General features: G+C 42.1%; 2 protein-coding genes across 2 annotated transcripts; both read left to right on the plus strand.

Moving 5' to 3' along the window:
• Nucleotides 1-1,662: 1,662 nt before the first annotated feature.
• On the plus strand, nt 1,663-4,083 carry LOC121804290. The gene has a single exon (XM_042203790.1). The coding sequence runs from the start codon at nt 1,663-1,665 to the stop codon at nt 4,081-4,083; it is 2,421 nt and encodes an 806-aa protein (XP_042059724.1).
• Nucleotides 4,084-19,478: 15,395 nt separating this feature from the next.
• LOC121804291 (transcription repressor OFP14-like) lies at nt 19,479-20,093 on the plus strand. The gene has a single exon (XM_042203791.1). It carries the CDS (start codon nt 19,479-19,481, stop codon nt 20,091-20,093), a length of 615 nt encoding a protein of 204 aa, XP_042059725.1.
• The last annotated feature ends 842 nt before the right edge of the window (nt 20,094-20,935 follow it).

Here is a 20,935-nt window from a genome sequence, read left to right on the forward strand (position 1 = left end):
ATTATATATCAAGATTCCCTTTATTTACAAATCTAAAATGAAATGTGTTTGTTAACTCCGAAATCCCTTCACTTACGTATATAGGAAACAATCTATTTATATAGAAAATACTAACTACGCATAAAAGCAAAAACAAAGTTTCTCACGTGGTTAGGCCATCCACAACGCTGTCAATATACCGTCCCTTAACTGTCCCTTAAATTACTATTTGCGGACTCCACTGTACTTTTTTACTCCATCCCTTAACTAAGGGACGGAACCTGCAACCCTCCGTCCCTTACATTACTATTCATTCAATTTCATTTTTTATTTTTATTTCCAACCAAATTCAATTAAAAAAAACACACTTCATTAAAAATAAAATAAAATTACAACATTAAAAATACAACTTAAAATTCAAAAAAATAAAAAAAGACATAATTAAAATCCTAAAAAAATAAAAATGACATAATTTAAAATACAATTTTACAGAAAATAAAAAAACTACTCTGCCGGCGAATCATCCCCCGGAGGCGGTGGAGGTGCACTGAAGCCGTGAGGAGGCAGAATGCCAAGTTGTGCCGCCATAAACGCAACTCCGATAAACCAGGCTTGGTATTGGGCGGGCGTAAAGCGAGAAGTGTCCGCCATTGTGGCGGTCATGTACATGGCCATAAGAGAGTTGGGGGTCCCCCCGAGCCCGCCTGGCTTGATACGGCTCTGCCCGTCCTCCCTCTAGCCGCCTTCGCCTCATTTCTGCCCTGCGGCCGACGGCGCCCACGGGAGGATCCCCCGGCATCGTCTGCCGGGGTCTCAATCTCCTGCGAGGCAAACTCTTGTGGCCCGCTGCCCGAACCGTCACCAGACGAGTATTGGCCACTCGCCGTGTGCTTCGTGCGCTTCGACGTCTAGCCCGTGCTGGACCGCACACCGCCGGACCACCTTTCCTCGTCCTTGACGACCTCCCAAACATTGACATATTTGAATTGTTTGCCGATGTCGTCGAAGTCCTTGACGACCTCCTAATTAGGATTGATAAAAGAATGAACAACACCTAGATAATTTGCATTCGAGAGAAGGGATTCTAGAGTGAGGGTTTGAGCCTTTTTGTTTTAAGGAGTTAATTGTGAAGTATTAGAAGGAGACTTCAATATTAATGGTTAATCAACGGGTTGGGTGCACTCGAGAGAGGGCTTAGCCTAGACTAGCGGCTTTCCTAGTAATCCTAGAGACTTCAATTGGGTAATCGAAGTTGTTGAATTGTTCACTTTGTGTTCGTTGTAGTTGGATCTAAAGCTCTACTTCTCTCTCTTATTTGAAACCTATCATTTGTTGCGTGATTTTAATTTGTTTATGTTTAATTGTTTTTAAAAAATAAAAAACCAAACCTTTGAATCGTCTAGATAGTAGTTAAAATCGGTCCGTGGTACTTGGGTTTACACATTTTGTCTCTGTGGGATACGATACTCTTGCTTACTTTGTGCTACACTAGCCCCGTACACTTGCGGGAATTTCTTGTGTTAAAATAAGTGGAGTCAAGTTTTTGGCACCGTTGCCGGGGACAATTTGTGTTAATTTAGCTCAATATCGTGGTAAAGACATAGATTACTAGTTTAGACTTTATTGCTTTAATTTTTGTTTTATTTTTGAGCTCTCACATTGAGCTTTCTTGTTTCAGGTTGTATGCACACACGCTCTAGGGGTCTACCTTTAGAGCCTATCGATCTTGAGATCGAAGCATCCAACAGAAGGAGAAACGCTTTGAGAAGGCTAAATCAAAGGATCCGAGTCTCTTCTCCGGTCCAAAGACGATCACCTTCACCTGTTCAAGAATCACCGTCACCTACTTCTTCACCAGTTCACTCCCCTATTCAGTTTGAGCCACATTCGCCTATTCTGATGGAGAACGTAGAGGGGAATGATGTTCCACCACCTCCTCCAACGAATGCTCAGCTTCAACAACAACTCGAAGACCTGCAAAGGCAGCTAAATCAAAGGCAAAACGTGGTACCTGTCCAGAACATGTATGCCTATCATGGGGTGGCAAACCCACCCGTTGGCAACAATGTTAATGCCAACACATTTGAACTCCGGAGAGGACTACTTCAGATGGCTGAAAACAATGCTTTTAGAGGGCGACCCACAGAGGATCCTAACAAGCACCTCACTAAATTCATCCAGATCTGCAACACGACGAAGATAAATGGAGTCACAGATGAGCAGATCAGATTAAGGGTGTTCCCTTTTTCTCTGGAGGATGATGCCAAGGATTGGCTGGACAGTATGGAGCCTAACTCCATTCGCACGTGGGATGCCATGGTTGAGAAGTTTTTAGAAAAATACTACCCACCGAGTGAGGCGTTGAAGAGGCAGTCTGAGATTATTTCGTTTGAGATGACTCCCCAAGAGAGTATCCGAGGAGCTTGGGAAAGATTCAAGGGGCTGATGAAGAGGTGCCCCAATCATGGGCTGAATCCGACGCATCAAGTCCTAGCATTCTATAGGGGGTGTCTGCCTGAAGCAAAGCGCGAACTGAACTTGAGCGCAGGGGGGTCATTGCTAAAGAAGGGAGAAGCAGAGGCCATGGAGGTGATTGAGAGAGTGACCTCTAATGATGAAGGCTGGAACAACGAGAGGAGCAGAGTACACAGGGTAGCCTCCGCTGCAGAGATAAGCCATATGGACAACATGTATAAACAGATGGAGCTCCTCCACAAGAAGATAGATCTCATGGGGATGGGACCGGCTGTGCAGGAGCAGCAAGAGGGTGTAGAGGATGTGAACTACATACACCAAGGGGGAAATAGATACTATAATAACTCCCGCCCCAATCAAGGGGGTGGAGGTTACAACCATTTTGGGAACAAGGCTTATCCCAACCTATCGTATGGGAACCCCAACAATGCCCTTCAGCCACCACCGGGGTTCACAGTTTCCCAAGGGATGATCACTGAGCCACAGAAGAAAAGTACAGAAGATATACTGAGTGCATTCATGTTACAGTCACACAAGAACATGGAGCATTCCAATCAAAGGCTAGAGAAGGTTGAGAATGATATGCACAACATGTCAGTGCATATGAAGAGCCTAGAGACGCAAATGAGTCAGATTGCTCAAGCTGTGAGCAGTCAGCATACGCCAGGGCAGTTCCCAGGACAACCAAAAGTAAACCCCAAAGATTGCAAGGCAATTCATTTGAGGAGCGGGAAAAGTTATGAGGGTCCTTCTATGCCAGAAATCCCACCAAAGCCTACAGTTGAGCCCGAGAGTGTACTATTGGAAGAAGTAGAAGCGGAGGAACCTAAAACATCACCGCCCGCAATTCAACTCGAGGTGGGCACACCAGTCAAGGCATCAGAGGTTAGAGTACCATTTCCCCAAGTGTTGCAAAAGAAGAAGAACGATGAACAGTTCTCCAGATTCTGGGACATCTTCAAGAAAGTACAAATTAACATCCCACTTATTGAGGCACTTCAGCAAATGCCTGGGTATGTTAAATTTCTCAAGGATGCGGTCTCCAAGAAGAAGAAATGGGGACAACATGAGACCGTCAATTTGACGGAAAATTGTAGTGCAATTTTGCAAAGGAAGCTTCCGGCCAAGATGAAGGATCCAGGGAGCTTTACTATTGAGTGCACTATTGGAGACTGTTTTGTGGGGAATGCCCTATGTGACCTTGGAGCAAGCATCAACCTCATGCCATTGTCCTTATATAACAAGATGAAGATTGGTCCTTTGAAGCCCACCACTATCACGCTGCAGATGGCTGATAGATCTGTGTCATATCCAATGGGTATTGCGGAAGATATATTGGTGAAGGTGAATGAGTTTGTTTTCCCAGCTGATTTTGTGATATTGGACATGGAGGAGGATAGAGCTGTACCTCTCATTTTAGGAAGACCTTTCCTAGCCACGGGGAAGGCCTTGATCGATGTTGATAATGGAGAGCTCACATTTCGTTTCAATGGTGAAAGTGTGACCTTTTCTCTATATGAGGCCTTGAAGAGGCATGATGCAGACACAGGGGGAAGCTTGCAGCATTGCAATGTAGTGACCGTGGTGGATGAGTATGTTATGAGGATGGCCTACATCAACTCTTCTTAAGATCAACTAGAAGGGAGTATTTTTAATTCAATTTATTCTTCCCATCTTCCTGAGTTGTTGAATACTAACCTCGAATTAATTGAGTTTGTAGGTGCTCTGGATTCAGGCAAGGAGATCCCCAGATCACGCCGTCAACAGTTCTTACCTCTTAGGGATGAAGAAGAAGATGGCAACAAGGAAGAGAGAGACATGAAAGAGGAGTTGAAACCACTACCTCCACATTTGCAGTATGCATTTTTGGGAGAAAATGACACCCTTCCAGTAATTGTATCATCATCCCTCTCAAATTCTGAATTGGATAAATTATTGAGGATTCTTAGGAAATACAAGGGGGCAATTGGGTGGTCAATATCGGACTTGAAGGGAATAAGTCCAACAGTTTGTATGCAGAGGATACATCTTGAGGAGAGTTATAAGCCTAAGGTCCAAAACCAAAGGCGACTTAATCCTATTATGCAAAAGGTGGTGAAGAAGGAGGTGATAAAGTTGTTAGATGCCGGTATTATATATGCCATTTCTGATAGTGAGTGGGTTAGCCCCACTCAAGTGGTAGCCAAAAAGGGGGGTACGACTGTAGTGAAGGGAGAGAATGATGAGATGATAGCCACTAGGACGGTCACCGGGTGGAGAGTGTGTATAGACTATCGTGCTCTAAATGCTTCTACTAGGAAAGACCATTTCCCACTTCCCTTTATTGACCAAATGTTGGATAGGTTAGCTGGGCACGAGTATTACTGCTTCCTAGATGGGTATTCGGGGTACAATCAAATCCTTATAGCTCCCGAGGACCAACACAAGTCTGCCTTTGTATGCCCCTATGGTGTCTATGCCTATAGGAGAATGTCCTTCGGTCTGTGTAATGCCCCCGCTACCTTCCAAAGATGCATGATGTCCATATTCATGACTTGATTGAGAATATTATGGAAGTGTTTATGGATGACTTTTCTGTATTTGGTGATTCTTTTGATAATTGTCTTGACAATCTATCTCAAGTGCTGCAGCGGTGTGAGGAGACTAACCTTGTGCTCAATTGGAAAAAATGTCATTTTATGGTTAGAGATGGAATTGTACTTGGGCATAAAATTTCTGCAGGTGGATTGGAGGTCGATAGGGTAAAGATCATTGCTATTGAGCAACTGCCTCCACCAACAAATGAGAAGGGAGTAAGGAGCTTCTTGGGGCATGCCGGGTTCTACAGAAGATTTATCAGGGACTTCTCGAAAATTGCTAAACCTCTTTGTAATCTTTTGGTTAAAGATGTGAAATTTAATTTCTCACATGATTGTTTGCAGGCTTTTGAGAAGCTGAAGGAGACATTGGTGAGCGCTCCCATTCTCATCTCACCGGATTGGTCTCAACCTTTTGAGATAATGTGTGATGCGAGTGACGTGGCGGTAGGCTCGGCCTTGGGACAGAAGAGAGATAAGCTATTTCTGGTGATTTATTATGCAAGTCGGACGTTGGACCCTGCTCAAGCTAACTACACCACTACTGAGAAGGAAATGTTAGCAGTGGTCTACTCCTTTGACAAGTTCCGACCTTATCTCATAGGGGCCAAGACCATTGTTTTCACAGATCACGCCGCAATCCGGCACCTCTTTGCGAAGCAAGACGCAAAGCCAAGGCTAATTAGGTGGATCTTGCTCCTTCAAGAGTTTGATTTGGAGATCCGAGACCGAAGAGGATGTGAGAATGTGGTGGCGGACCACTTGTCAAGGTTAGAGCATATGAATGAAGATGAGAAGTTGAAGTTGGCCATCAATGAAGAATTCCCGGATGAGCACTTGTTTTATGTGGCCAAGGGTCAAGTGGCATGGTATGCCAATATTGTGAACTATCTTGTTGCTAAGGTGATTCCTGAAGGACTTGAGGACTATCAAAAGAAGAAGTTCTTCCACGACGTGAAGTTCTATTTTTGGGACGAGCCTTGTCTTTTTAGAAGATGTGCCGACATGGTGATTAGAAGATGTGTCCCTCAAGAGGAGTGGGAGTCCGTTATTATGCATTGCCACACCGCACCTAGTGGGGGCATTTTGGAGCTAACCGGACTGCTATGAAAGTGCTCCAAAGTGGTCTATTTTGGCCAACCATCACCAAAGATTGCCAAGACTACGTGAGAAGATGCAACGAGTGCCAGAGAATGGGGGGTATTTCTAAGAAGAAGGAGATGCCAATGACGACAATTGTTGAAGTCGAGTTGTTTGATGTGTGGGGCATCGACTTCATGGGGCCCTTTCCTCCATCTAGTGGGTTCCAATACATTCTACTAGCCGTTGACTATGTATCAAGGTGGGTGGAAGCCATTCCTACCAAAACTAATGATTCAAAGGTGGTGATTAAATTCGTTCAAAAGAATATATTTACGCGATTCGGCGCACCTCGGGCTATCATAAGTGATGGAGGGTCTCATTTTTGCAATAGGTGGCTAGAGGCGGTCTTAGCAAGGCATGGAGTGAAGCATCGGGTGACAACTCCTTATCACCCACAAGCCAATGGTCAAACCGAGTTGGCCAATAGAGAGATCAAACAAATTTTGCAAAAGAGTGTCAACTCCAACCATAAAGATTGGGCTCTCAAGCTTGACGATGCTCTATGGGCGTATAGGACGGCTTACAAGACGCCAATCGGGATGTCACCTTATCAATTGGTCTTTGGGAAATCATGCCATCTCCCGGTTGAATTGAAGCACTCATCATATTGGGCGGTGAGGCAAATGAACATGGACTTCACCAAGGCCGGCAAGGAAAGGAAGTTTCACCTCAATTTACTTGATGAATTTAGGAATGAAGCTTATGCTAATTCCTCAATATACAAGGAGAGGATGAAGACGTATCACGACAAGATGATTGAGAGGCGTGAGTTCCACAAGGGGGATGCCGTGTTGCTTTTCAACCACAAGTTGAGATTCTTCCCGGGCAAGCTAAAATCTAAGTGGTCGGGACCCTTCACTATCAAGGAGGTCATGAGCAATGGTACAATGGAGCTCATAGGACCCGATGGAAGCACGTTCAAGGCTAATGGCCAAAATCTCAAGAGGTTCTTTACTAAGGAGCAACAAGACGAGGTCTTTGTGGTTGCCTTGATTGAGTAGTGGAGCTTGCAAAGCGTCGGGCAAATGACGTTAAACAATTGCGCTATGGGGGAGGCAACCCCTAGTAGGTAATATTTATCGCTTTTGTGTATTTTGGTGTGTTTTTATTTTGTTCTTGTTTTTGGTGTGTTTTGTGTGTTTTAAGTGGAACAGGAAAATAGGTTTTGATGGGTGAAAAGCGGACAGAAACTGGAGAAATGGCGAAATGGACTCGGAGTCCAGAAAGTTTGCCCGACCGGGCGAATTCTCCCAGAAGCTCGCCCGACCGGGCGTTTCCAAAAATCGAGATTATCCAGAAACATCGCCCGACCGGGCGTTTTTGAATGCCTAATCGCCCGACCGGGCTTTTTTGAAGGTGTCGAAATTCCAGAAAATATGCCCGACCGGGCGATTTCTTCGCGCGATTTAAAGACGCCATCGAGGTCAGTTTTTACACTTTCAAAACCCTAGCCCCAATTCTCTCTCGTTCCTCTCTACTCTCTCTCGCCCCTCCACCCTCAAATCTTCCACTTACACTGATTTCACACACACACCATCCTCCTAATCCATCTAATTCAAGGGTTGAACCGATTAATGGGTTGATTTACTCAAGAACAAGCAAAAAGGGGAGAAATCCGTTTTCTATCACTCTAAGCCCGAAAGGTATGATTTTTCATTCTTCTCTTGCTTATGCTCGGTGTTTAGATGATTATTGGTGAATCAATGGTTAGAAACTAGCATGTTTTTCGTTTATTTGGAGATATCTTGACTAATTGCTAGTTAGAGTATGAATTTGGTTTGAATGGTTGCCTTGAGCATGAATTGTGCAATTTCCTCCATGGGTTTGTGGTTATTGAGTTTGGGAAACTAACATGCTTTGATTTGTTGATGTCTACATTGATGCAATGTTAGATAAGTGATGCATGTTGGTGGAATATTTGAGTTAAGCTTGATTGAGGTTTATTATTGTGGAAGAGACATTGTGTGACACAATGGGGGGGTTGATTCTAGTCTTGATAAATGTGTGAATGAGAAGTTCGTTTAGTATAGAGTATGTTTGGGGGGAGAGTGCCTTCATTAATGCAACTTGTTGGGTTATTATCGAATTGATCTAATACTTTCAATTTTTAGGTAGTGAACGATGGCACCCAGCCACTCTGGAGTTAATTTGAATGCCGCAGAAAAGAAGAAATGGGCCGTACTCTCACAACTACCCTACCGGGTAGCTAGATATCCATGCCCTATCACAATCCGACGGTTGGGCATTGAGCAGTGCTTCAATGAGCTATGTGAAGAAGGGCAACTAAATGGGCTCTTCATGGCACAAAGGAACCCCGCCTATCAGAGGCTTACACTGGAGTTCTTATCTACCCTTGAGGTAATCATGAACAGGAGTGAGATAGTTGCCATCAAGTTTCGTATGAGGAATGCTGAGTACACAGTGACGATGGCACAATTCAAGGAGATCTTTGGATTTTCAGGGGAGGTGTATAGAGAGCCGTTTAGCTTCAGTCACAATGCGAATGACTTCTGGAAGGCCATCACTACCGTTGATGACAACTTCGCCGCCAACAGGGCAAAGGGTTCTCTCATTAGGAACCCAGCCTTGCGCTTACTCCAGAAGGCGTGTGTATGTTACCCCTTCGCTCGTCATGAGCATGGGAGCGTGCAGAGAGACGAGCTCTTCCTGTTATGGACTATTCTGCACAAGGAGGCTCCCTTGAATTTGGGCCACTTCATGATCAAACATCTTGAGAGGGCTTCGAAGAAGAAAACCGGCACACTCTGTGTCGGTGCGGTTGTGTCAGCTATTGCACTCCATCTCGGAGTGTCGACGAGGGGCTTGGTCGCCAACATTGGTGACAACTTGATGGACTTCAGCTTTCTGAGAAGAACAAGGCTGGTCGGAGTGGACCAACGAGGGCAGATATATTTGATACAGAGGGCAGCAGATCATTACCCCCTCCCGGACACCGTCAACACCTATGTGAACGGTCCTTTCCGCAAAGAAAACTGGAAGATGAAGGCTGCGGTCCACGAACAAGCCACGGCGTTGAATCCGCGGAACTTGCAATTTAGGGATGTAAGCCCGAGCTCAAGTGTTGATGAAGCGCCCCACATGGATTTTCCCGCGATCGAGATGGGGGTCGAGCAAAATGAAGAAGAAAATGAGGAGGAAGGTGAGGAACAACCGACCCACCAAGGGGGAGATGAAGCCGGGACAAGCACTCAGAGGACACGAAGCCGACAAGAGCGAGAAGAGGAGGACTACGGCTCGATCAATGAGAGGTTGACACGGATGGAGCTGCGTCAGCAGGAATATTGGGTCCAGAATGAAGCGCGATGGAACCAGTTCGACACCAACTGGACCCAATTCACTGACTTCAACAACGCACAATGGGCCAACATCAATGCCCGATTCGATGAATTCCGTGGCCAGTGGCAGCATCCGCCTCCTCGTCAGCAGTGAAGGTCCATGGGAGATCCACTCTCTTTCAAACTTATCCTAGTTTTGCTTGGAATAAGTTTAGGGGGTGTCTAGTGGATTCCCTCTTTTACCTCTCTCTCTTTATTTGATGATACCCCGGCCTGTACCCCTATTCTTTTGATGATATTTGATGATGATATGTGGGCATGTAAATTTGAAATTTGAATTGTGATGTTTTGTTGATCTTGGATGTTGGAGTAGGTGGCCTTGTTTCCTTGTTCCACTTGTTTTTGTGTCTCTGTTTTCTTTTTAGGTTTGTTTTTCTTTTTAGGTTTCTGTTGAATAATCTCCCTTGGGTAGGATGATAGATTTGGGAAGAAAATTGGTGAACTCGAATGGGGAGTGAGAGACATTTGGAGATGAATTGAGTATGTTGTTGGATGAGTTGCCTATGATGAGAATTGGCTTAAAATGTTTGTGAAAACTTGTTGATATAGCTAAGTAACTTGTATCTCCTTCTTGTAATTTGCCTAGAGTGAATTGCTCGTTGCTTTGTCTTTTGCCGAAAAATACCATGTGAGGATTGAGCCTATATCTTTTTCCAAAAATGTGTGATTTTTCATCAACTATGTTATATGTTTCTAGAACTTGCTCGCGGTCTCCTTGAATCTACATAGTGATTATAGAAATAGGAGATGACGTTAGGCCATCCCTTCTACCCTTATCTTAATCTTAATCCTAATTGTAAATTATAATCCCTTGTTAGCCAACTTTGAGCCTAAAAGCCTTTTCTTTGATAGCTAATAATTTGGGTTGGGTTCCCTTAGTGTTAAGTGAAAGAGGGAAAAATGAGGAGTTTGTAAGAAAAAGAAATGAGAGAATGATCTGCAAAGCATGGAAAAAAAAATAAAGAGAAAAAAAAAAGAAAAAAAAAGATGAAGAAGAAGAAGAAAAAAAAAAGAAAAAAAAAGAAAACTAGGTTAGTTTTTGAAAATGAATAAGCGTTGTTCGAAAAAAAAAGAAGGGGAAATTGGGAGTTGAGAAGAGTCTAGGCAAAGCCTATGACTAGCTAAGGATTGCAGTGCACAAGGGTGAAGTAATCGTAGTTTCACTTCGGGATTATAGTCACTTTGGCCAAATTTTCCTCACCTAACCAAAGAGCCCTACATTACAACCTTGGAAAAGACCTTTCGGATCCTAAATTTGTAGTCACAACATAGTAGAGGAGAGTCTAGACTTCGAGCAAGCTTATGGTAAGCTATACATTGTTGATTGATTTGAAAGGTTCATACTATACCTATACACTTTGAGAGTGAGAGGAAAATAAAGAAAAAAATCACATTATATGAATCCTGTGAGGGCAAATTGACAAAGTGGAATACGTGCTAGTAGCTTGAAGCAATGTTCATTTTGGTTTACTTGTATGCGAAGTTATTGATACATGATGATTCTGTTTTCTTTTACTGAGGCAATGATGACAATCCAACATACTTACACGAGTTCTAATTCTCTGTTTTCTACTTCTTATTTGAGGACAAACAAGTGTTTAAGTTTGGGGGAGTTGATAAACTCGTAGTGTAGCAAGTATTTTTGGATGTTTAACGTGAATACTTCAATGTTTTGTAGCATATTACTTGAGTTTGCATCCATTATCCACTACTTAAGTGTTTTGATGAGTTTGTCTAGTGTTTGGGGATAAAACAGGTGAAAATTACTTGAAAACGAGCTTGAAGCTGGATTACAGAAGAAGTGCCCGACCGGGCGTTCATGTATAAGAGAAACGCCCGGCTCGGGCGTTTGTGCGAAGAAGGAACGAATCCAGAAAGTTTGCCTGACCGGGCGTTCTCCCTCGGAAGAATCGCCCGACCGGGCGATGTGAAGGAATCAGGGCCATCGAGAGATCGCCCGACCGGGCGTTTAGACGACTTAAAATCGCCCGACCGGGCGATGTGTTCTGCGAGAGTTAATTGCTATTATTTCCGCCCCGGGTATAAAAGGAGAGCTAGGTTTTCGTGCCCAACTACACCAGACACGCCCCCAAGAGCAGTTTTCACATTGGAGAGCAGATTAAAGCGACAAAGAGTCCGATTCATCAAGAAGGTTGAAGACGAAGACGATTTGCCCACTCAATCCACCTTTGGGAGTATCTTTATTAATTTTCTTATGTTTAGTTCACTTTCCATGGATTTATCTTGTGAATTTGCATTGAATATGAGTAGCTAAATCCCTTGTAGAGTTTTAGTGAAGACTACAATGAACGCTTTTGATTAATCTAAGGACTTTTGATTACCTATGCTCTTGTGATTTCTTTGTTTCATTCTTGTGCTATTTCAATTCAATTGCTTAGCTACCAATTGAGTTTGTTAACCTAGTTTTGAGTAATCGAGAGATACCTAATTAGGATTGATAAAAGAATGAACAACACCTAGATAATTTGCATTCGAGAGAAGGGATTCTAGAGTGAGGGCTTGAGCCTTTTGTTTTAAGGAGTTAATTGTGAAGTATTAGAAGGAGACTTCAATATTAATGGTTAATCAACGGGTTGGGTGCACTCGAGAGAGGGCTTAGCCTAGACTAGCGGCTTTCCTAGTAATCCTAGAGACTTCAATTGGGTAATCGAAGTTGTTGAATTGTTCACTTTGTGTTCGTTGTAGTTGGATCTAAAGCTCTACTTCTCTCTCTTATTTGAAACCTATCATTTGTTGCGTGATTTTAATTTGTTTATGTTTAATTGTTTTTAAAAAATCAAAAACCAAACCTTTGAATCGTCTAGATAGTAGTTAAAATCGGTCCGTGGTACTTGGGTTTACACATTTTGTCTCTGTGGGATACGATACTCTTGCTTACTTTGTGCTACACTAGCCCCGTACACTTGCGGGAATTTCTTGTGTTAAAATAAGTGGAGTCAAGGCCTCGGTGACCTTTTCCCAGAAGCACTTCCGGGGTTGTTGATTCCCGACGATGGGATCGTACGAGACACTGATCCAGACGTTGTACACCGCCAGCGTTTCTTTGGGGCCGTACGGATGCCGACCTAGATCCTCTTCCTCCTCCTCCTCGTCCGCCTCGGCCTCCGTCCTGGAGCTTCCCCCGCCTCGGCCTCCTCCCCCGCCTCGACCTGCTTCCGGAGTGGGTTGAACCGAATAATCCTCCCGAATCTGGGATAATCCCTGCGAATACCGCGGGGCAGAGGGACGGGCGTATGCATCAACATCAAAATTGGGTGGTTGGTACCCCCCGGCGTCGACGAACCGGAACCACCCAATGTGTTGTACATGCTCCCCCAGTCGCCGAACGCGTTGAGATCCCACCCGCCGGAGCCGCCACCGCCGGAGTTTCCGTCGCTGGACATTTTGTGATGAGATGTTAGATGAAAATTGTAGAGGAAATGGAGATGATTTGGGAAGAATAGATGTGTAGTTGTGTGTGAAATGAGGATGAATTAGGAGAATTTATAGAGTAAAAAATAAAAAAAGGGAAAAACGGCTATTAACGGTAATATTACCGTTTCACATTTTTTTTATTTAATTCGAATTTAAAAAAATGAATTATTGCGGCAGCGTGACGATGTCCACTCGCGGGACGGCGAGTGGGCGTCACGCATGGCCTGGGAGCGCGCCCCGTCGCCTCGGCGCGTGGCGAGCCGTCTCGTGTTTCATCACGGCGAAACGGGATGGGTGACGGGCTGGGGACGAAATGGGGCGTGGCAACGCGTCACGCCGCCGTCCCGTCCATGAGTGACGGGATACTGGCCACCTGCGAGACGCGTTGCGGGTGGCCTTAATGCTCTAATTTCACTCAAGGCATGAGATAGCTTGAGTAATTGTCAATTTTACCCCTCAAAAGTTGGCATGTGCCATTCTCATCCATTAATGTTATACTATTGAACAAAACCAACCAAACATAAGATTCATTGAATACCAAGGATCACATATACATAGTAACAAGAAAAAGGGCCAAATCCCTATCTCCACACTCACTATATACAAAACACACCCTATTCAAGAATGGATGAAGAGCACTGGTTGAGCCATGAGAATGCCTGCTGGCCCAGAACCCACTCGAGCCTAAAATACGACCGACCGGTTCACGCACTACAACGTTGGTGCAAGAAGATCAAAAGCTCCCATTTGGAGGCAGATTTGGTGGAAGTTCAGGAAAGAGAAGAAGAGGATCTTTGGTTGTTCTAACTCAATGAGGTTCACCTATGATCCACATTCTTACTCACAAAACTTTGATCAAGGCCCTCTTTCGGCCGATCATCATCACGTTCTTTTGACATCCTTCCATCAAGAATCTTTGATAACCCTAGATTCACGGTTTAGTTTCATCACTTTTCCATCCAAGAAATAAAAAAAAGTTTGGTATGGGAATCTATATTTTCTTGTTTTTTTTGTGTTATAGTATTACATGCTTTAATTTGATATTTCTCGATTATTTGGAATCATGTTGACCTTTTATAACTGTGTTGATGTTGATGCAAGTGTTTTACACAGACAGATCGAATCAAGATTGAAGTATGTTGAAACCTTTTTTTTCATTCATTAATTAATTGAGTATCGAATCATCTAAGATTTGCGTAATGTGGAATAAGTTTGGATTGGGATTGGGATTGGGATTTAATTCATCTTACTTAATTAGGGGGCAAGATTTTAGATATAACTAAATTTTTTACGAAATCTAAATTTACTTTAAAAAAAAACTTTTTATATTCTTCCCTTCAAACAGATAGTACTAAAATTTCTATTTTGATGGTAATTGATTAAAACTCAATTATAACGTAATTAAGATCTCGTATTTATTAATAGTTTTTTTTTCCATCAAAAGGAATTGAAAGGATATGGAAATGTGTAAAGAATAAACCAACCAAATTAGATATTGGATGTTTATTCATAGTAACTGGTGATGAGCCATTGTCAAAACAAAGAGGGTGAATTGGTGGCATGTTCTGTAGGATTAAATGCTCAACCGATTTGCAGTTTTATTAATGACTTGATGTTTTCATCCACTCTTAGCTAACTGTAATGATGTCTAAAATTAAGACTGTAATCAAACACTAACCATGCTAATTTTGGCTCACTTTACCTAATTGGCATTATGGTGAACATTCTCTGAAGCACGCACCACATTGAGGATAAGATTTTATGTATTAGGCCCCAAATCCAACAAATTGTGGTGGAAAACAATTAGTGAAGTTAGTGTCACACACACTGTAAGAGGACCCAAATTGCAAGTTTTAGACAAGAAAGAATTTATGTCAAATCATACCAAATCATTAAGTAGAGAAAGACTAACTCATACATTAATTAGTAGCATCAAAATTCCCCAACAAAACTGTATTAACAAACACTCACTTTAGTATTATTTTCAGCACATGAAGTCATGAATTGCACTATCTCTACTCTCTTACAAGTTACGTCATAAAAAACCATCTTTGCAGCTAGGATTCACCAACAAATTATCATTAGACAACTGTTGAGTACAAATGTATCCCATATCAAAAATTTGAGGGAAGTTGGAAGGTGTATATAATTCCTGTCCAACCTCAATTAGTTTGACGCCTTATGGGGAGTAATCCAAAAACAAATCCGTACGGGTTTGACCAAAAGCGGACAATATCAAACTAATACGCCGACGCCGACAATCCTGACAAGTGGTATCAGAGCCAGGTTGGCGTTGGGTCTGGGGTGAGAGACCCATGTTCGAGTGGGGCCGACGATCCTGGCAAGTCTGAGTCGGGCCAGTAATGTGTCTCGATGCGGTCTCGGTTTGAGTGGAGGTTTGTTGAGTACAAACCTATCCCACATCGAAAATCTGAGGGAAGTTGGAAGGTGTATATAATTCCTATTCAACCACAATTAGTTTGAGGCCTTTTGGGGAGTGACCCAAAAACAAATCCGTGCGGGTTTGACCCAAAGCGGACAATATCAAACTAATACGCCGATAATCCTGACAAGATTTCAGATTACATGAGATTTCAGATTACGCCGACGCTGACAATCTGAAATTTGTAGCCAGTTGTTGTGACAGAATAGAGCAATTGTGTAATCGAGATAAACAGAAACATAAAGAAGACACAGATTTACGTGGTTCACCAACGTTGCGGAAACAGAGAACATATTTTATTCAGAGTGTTTTCAGATTATGGCTACAAATTTCAGATTTCAAATTTCAGAATCATGTGCTCTACTCCCATATAAATAGGTACACATGAGACAGACTGGGCCTAGGAAACATAATCTTATCCCAATTAGGAAACATAATCCTATACAGATTCAAGACATACTAACAAATCTCCACCTTGACTTGAATTCTCCCTTGCAAATGCATCATTACAATGCCAGACGAACAGACTTCTCCTTCCTTGCCTCAGATTTTCCCTCCTCGGGCAATTAACAGCTCATGACGTTAAGCAAGTCCAAACAATGTTGAAACTTGCTCTGCGGGACCGGCTTGGTGAACATATCAGCAGGATTATCAATAGTGCCTACTTTCTTCACCTCAATTCTCTTCTCATTCTTTAGAAAATGATACCTCACATCAATATATTTGGTCCTCTCATAATGGACCTGATCCTTGGCTAAACAAATAGTGCTCTGACTATCACAGAAAACAACAGCTTGCTCTTGATGTAGACCAAGATCACCAACTAGCCCTTTCAGCCATATTCTCTCTTTAACAGCTTCTGTCAATGTCATATACTCTGCTTCAGTTGTAGACAAAGTAACTGCAGCCTGCAAAGTTGCCTTCCAACTAACAACGGAACCACCAAGAGTGAATACATAGCTAGTCATAGATCTTCTACTGCCAATATCTCCAGCATAATCAGAATAACTAATCACAGAACAGTGAGTATCACCTCCATAAACTAGACCAACATCAGACGTACCTCTCAAGTAACGAAAGATCCTCTTTACAGCCTGTCGGTGCTTATTTCCAGGCTGCCCCATGAACCTGCTGACAACACTAACAACATGTGCTATGTCTGGCCTAGTGCAGACCATAGCATACATCAGACTTCCAATAGCATTCGAGTACGGAACTCAAGACATGTACTCCTCCTCAGCTTCAGATTTTGGTGCCTGATCAGATGACAGATGAATGTTTATGACACTTGGAGTATCAATAACCTTTGATGTAGACATGCCAAATCTTGACAAAATCTTCTCAATGTAGCTCTTCTGTGACAGGGAAAGCTTCTTCTTTGTTCTATCCCTAGATATCTCCATGCCCAGAATTTTCTTTGCAGCACCCAAATCCTTCATATCAAACTCAGCACTGAGGTGAGCTTTCAACTTCTGAATTTCAGACTTCGACTTTGCAGCTATAAGCATATCATCCACATACAGAACAAGATAGACCATTGAACCATCATCAGCTTTGTTGTGATATACACAACAATCATACGGACTCCTGTTGTATCCCAGTTGGATCATGTAGCTGTCAAATCTCTTATACTATTGCTTCGGGGACTGCTTTAGTCCATATAAAAACTTCTTTAGCTTGCAAACATAATCCTCCTTGCCCGGAACTACAAATTCCTCTGGCTGAGTCATGTAGATATCCTCCTTAAGCAGTCCATGTAGGAAAGCCGTCTTCACATTTAGTTGCTCAAGCTCCAAATCATAATGTGCAACTATCGCAAGTAACACTCTGATGGAAGTGTGTCTAACCACTAGTGAGAATATCTCATTATAGTCAACCCACTCCTTCTGCATGAACCCTCTTGCAAATAGCCGAGCTTTGTATCTAACACCCTCATCTGTTGTGGTCCCTTCCTTCTTCTTGAATATCCACTTGCAAGTAACGACCTTTCTCCCCTTCGGCCGTTTGACCAGCTCCCAAGTCAGATTCTTCCACAATAATTCCATCTCCTCTCCCATTGCAGCGAGCCATCTAGCACGCTCACTACCCGAAACAGCTTACTTGTAGGTGGATGTTTCTGCAGTGGATGGTTCATCTTCCACCTCACTGGCAACCTATAGTGCATATGCTAACATGTCCTCAAAACCGTACTTCTGTGGAGGCTTCACACCTGTCCTCCTAGCTCTGTCAATAGCAATGCTTCTTTGACGAGCCTCCGAATGGATATCAGAACCAGTAGTTTCAGCAGTAGTGTGTTGATCTTCTCCACCTTGGAGTTGTGATTCACTCTCATTATGAGTGACTTGCAGCTCCACCTGTTTATCAATACTACCAGACTCCTCTGCACCGACAAACTTCACAACCGAGTTAAGCATAGAATTCTCATCAAACACCACATTCCGACTGTGAATAACTTTATTTTCCGAAGGTGACCAGATTCTATACCCCTTAACTCCTTCTCCATAATCAACAAATACACCCTTCTTAGCTCTTGGTTCCAATTTACCCTCACTCACATGATAGTAAATAGTACTTCCAAAAACTCTCAGCAACGAGTAATCTGCAGGTGTATCAGACCATACCTCATAAGTTGTCTTGCAGTCAATGCCAGTGTGAGATCCACGGTTGATCAGGTAACACGCCGTGTTTACAATAAAATTTGGGGGAGCGGACGCTCCGTGTGCGCGATCGAGGAGCAAATGGCTCGGTCCGGGTTCAGAGGAGGAGCGCGAGTGCTTGGGCAGATCTTCTGTGCGAATATCGGAAAATGAAGATGATTTGGAAATGGCTGTGTCCAGATTCTGGACCCAACCCGTTATCAACGCCATGCGATCCATCTCTCGTGATTTTATCTTCTTCCTCCTGACCTCTCTCTCCATCTCCATTTCTGTCTTAGCTCTGCAAATTGATATTGGTTTAATTAAATTAAATTAAATAATTGGCGGGATGAATCGGTTATTTCATGCAATGAAATCGAACAAATTACTATTCCTAGATCGATCGATTATCATTTATCACATTCGAATAATTGTGATTCCAAATACGTTGCTTTCAAGCTATACATATTCTCCAGTTATATTAGTACATCTGTACATCCATTCATGAGAATTAGTCATGTATTTTTCATTTCTGGCTATCTATCCATTTTTGGCAAGTTTTTATATTTAATGGAGTGGACTTCATTTTTCACTAACAACTCTAACCATTTTTTATTACTTTAACAATTTTGCATTATAATTCCAATTGTTTATTGTTAAGACTCTTTTGTGAATGAATGTATTATTTAAATTATATTATTGCAATTAGTTATGCTCAATTACCAATTAATGTAATTTTATTGGGTATAGGGAGTTTTGGCGATAAAAATTAAGAGAGCCCAATATTATTACTAAGATCTTAAAAATAAACATACTGCTAAAATACTAATACTATAAGTTCTGATTATTTTCAAGGGTTGTTTGTAATAATGAGATTTTCATTTAACATATCCATGCACGACACGACATCATTTGGGGGGTTATAAAATTACGTATATTGTTAGAAATAAATAATTAATAATTGCTTTTATTATTGTATAGCATATGATTCTTATTTCAAAGAATGGGCATTATTTTTGAAATCCAGTGAGCACATTCAGGAATCAGATAGATAGCTATAATCTTTCAAAACATATAATATCACACGCACTTAGTTTTACATTGAAATAATCAAATTTCACATTGTATGTGTCTCTGTAAATTATTTCAAATTCTCAAACAATAAAATAGATATTCACAGAATCATAATGAAATAAAAAGCAGAAAAGGAGCATTGCCCAAATTTTAACAAAACATATATATACAGTAAATATTTCTATTACAATTACTTACCTATCTCCATTTTTGGTCAATAGAAAAGCGTCTATTATTAAGTAATTCATTCATAATTTAATTATATCTTCTTAAATCTAACTATAAATATGAGGAATCTCTAACTCCAAACTCTTTTAGTTTTTACTAGTAGTATAATTTAATTTTTTGTGAGAAAGAGAAAATGACATCGCCATTCCCAAAATCGCTGAAAAACTACCTCTCAAAAATCACAAGCCTTAGCAAACAATCCCCCCTGAGACGGCGGAAATCGCCGTCGATAACCGCCGGCGACGGCGGAGACAAAAGCCTCTTCGAGGATTTCGGATCGCTCTACCGAGAGGAGTACGAAGAAGGAAGCTCGCTTCCGCTGGATTCGCCGCGGCCACCGCCGGATAATCTCCTCGGATCGGGGCGGTTTTTCGTGGAAACCGGCTCGTCGAGGAGCTCGCGGATAACCGACGACTTGTTCTCCTCCTCCGCGGCCTCCCCTACGAACGAGGCCTCGTCGACGTCGGAGGATTTCGCAGTGCTGCATATGGACGCGCCGGATCCTTACGATGCTTTCCGGCAGTCAATGCTGGAGATGGTGGAGGCAAGGATCGATCTTAATCGGGGCGTGGATTGGAAGTTTCTAGAAGAGCTGCTGTTTTGCTATTTCGATATGAATAAAAAGAAATCTCGGAGGCATATTTTGCGTGCTTTCGTTGATGTGGTCGTGTTTTTGAGACAGATCTCCGGCGAATCTCCGGAAAGTCCGCCGCCGGTGGACGATGGAGAGTTGGATGAGGAGATTTAATGCATGCATGAAATGTGGTTAAGAGTTTAAGTCAAGAAGAAAATTGTAACTGCCTTCGTTTAGATAAAAATGGCATCTTTCGCTAATATGAATGTCAACTTTATTTATCAGTAGTCCTATTTAGAATGTCACCATACTTTGTATATAATGTCATTTATGGAGTATCATTTTATGCTAATGTGAAGGCCATTTCTAGCTATATACAGGGACGAACCCAGCTCTGGCCAAGCCACCGCTCCAACAGGGGCTTGGCCGGCACTAGACCCAGTACCATTGCCAATGTCGCCACGGCCACTCTTGCCTCCGAATGGCATGCGTGATCACTTCTGTGTTGCGCTTTGAGAAGAATAAAGAAAGACAGAAATGGAGTGGTGCGGAGAAAAGTATATGGGCTCATGTGTTATTCTATTATTAGGATTTACCCTTATATCTATGGTACGTTTGACAATTAAATACACATAAATTAATAATATAGTATACATAGGCAGTTAAAATATAAATAAAATGAATTGATATTAAAAAAATATCACAAACTTGTACTCCGTAGGCCTATAGACTAAAAGTCTAAGGTATGCTAAGAGATTTAAAAACAATAGGTGTCTATTTCAGCTTAATTTGTTGATATGATTTGTACTAATTTTTTAAGAATGCAAACGTTATAAAGATATTAATAATAAAAATTGAAAATATAATAATAATATTATTAATTTAATTTTAGCATCAGCTTGCTTGTGTCAATCCTTGGTTATAATTGTCATCTTTCGCTAATGTGATTGTCAATTTGTCATCATTCACAAATATATTAGCATGCATAAAAATATTAGTATAGCATTTCCGGACTA

This window comes from Salvia splendens, chromosome 5, assembly GCF_004379255.2.
Source record: "Salvia splendens isolate huo1 chromosome 5, SspV2, whole genome shotgun sequence".
Taxonomy (NCBI): domain Eukaryota; kingdom Viridiplantae; phylum Streptophyta; class Magnoliopsida; order Lamiales; family Lamiaceae; genus Salvia; species Salvia splendens.

Coding starts and splice junctions, on each gene's coding strand:
- LOC121804290 (XM_042203790.1), top strand. CDS start 1,663: ATGCACACACGCTCTAGGGGTCTACCTTTAGAGCCTATCGATCTTGAG.
- LOC121804291 (XM_042203791.1), top strand. CDS start 19,479: ATGACATCGCCATTCCCAAAATCGCTGAAAAACTACCTCTCAAAAATC.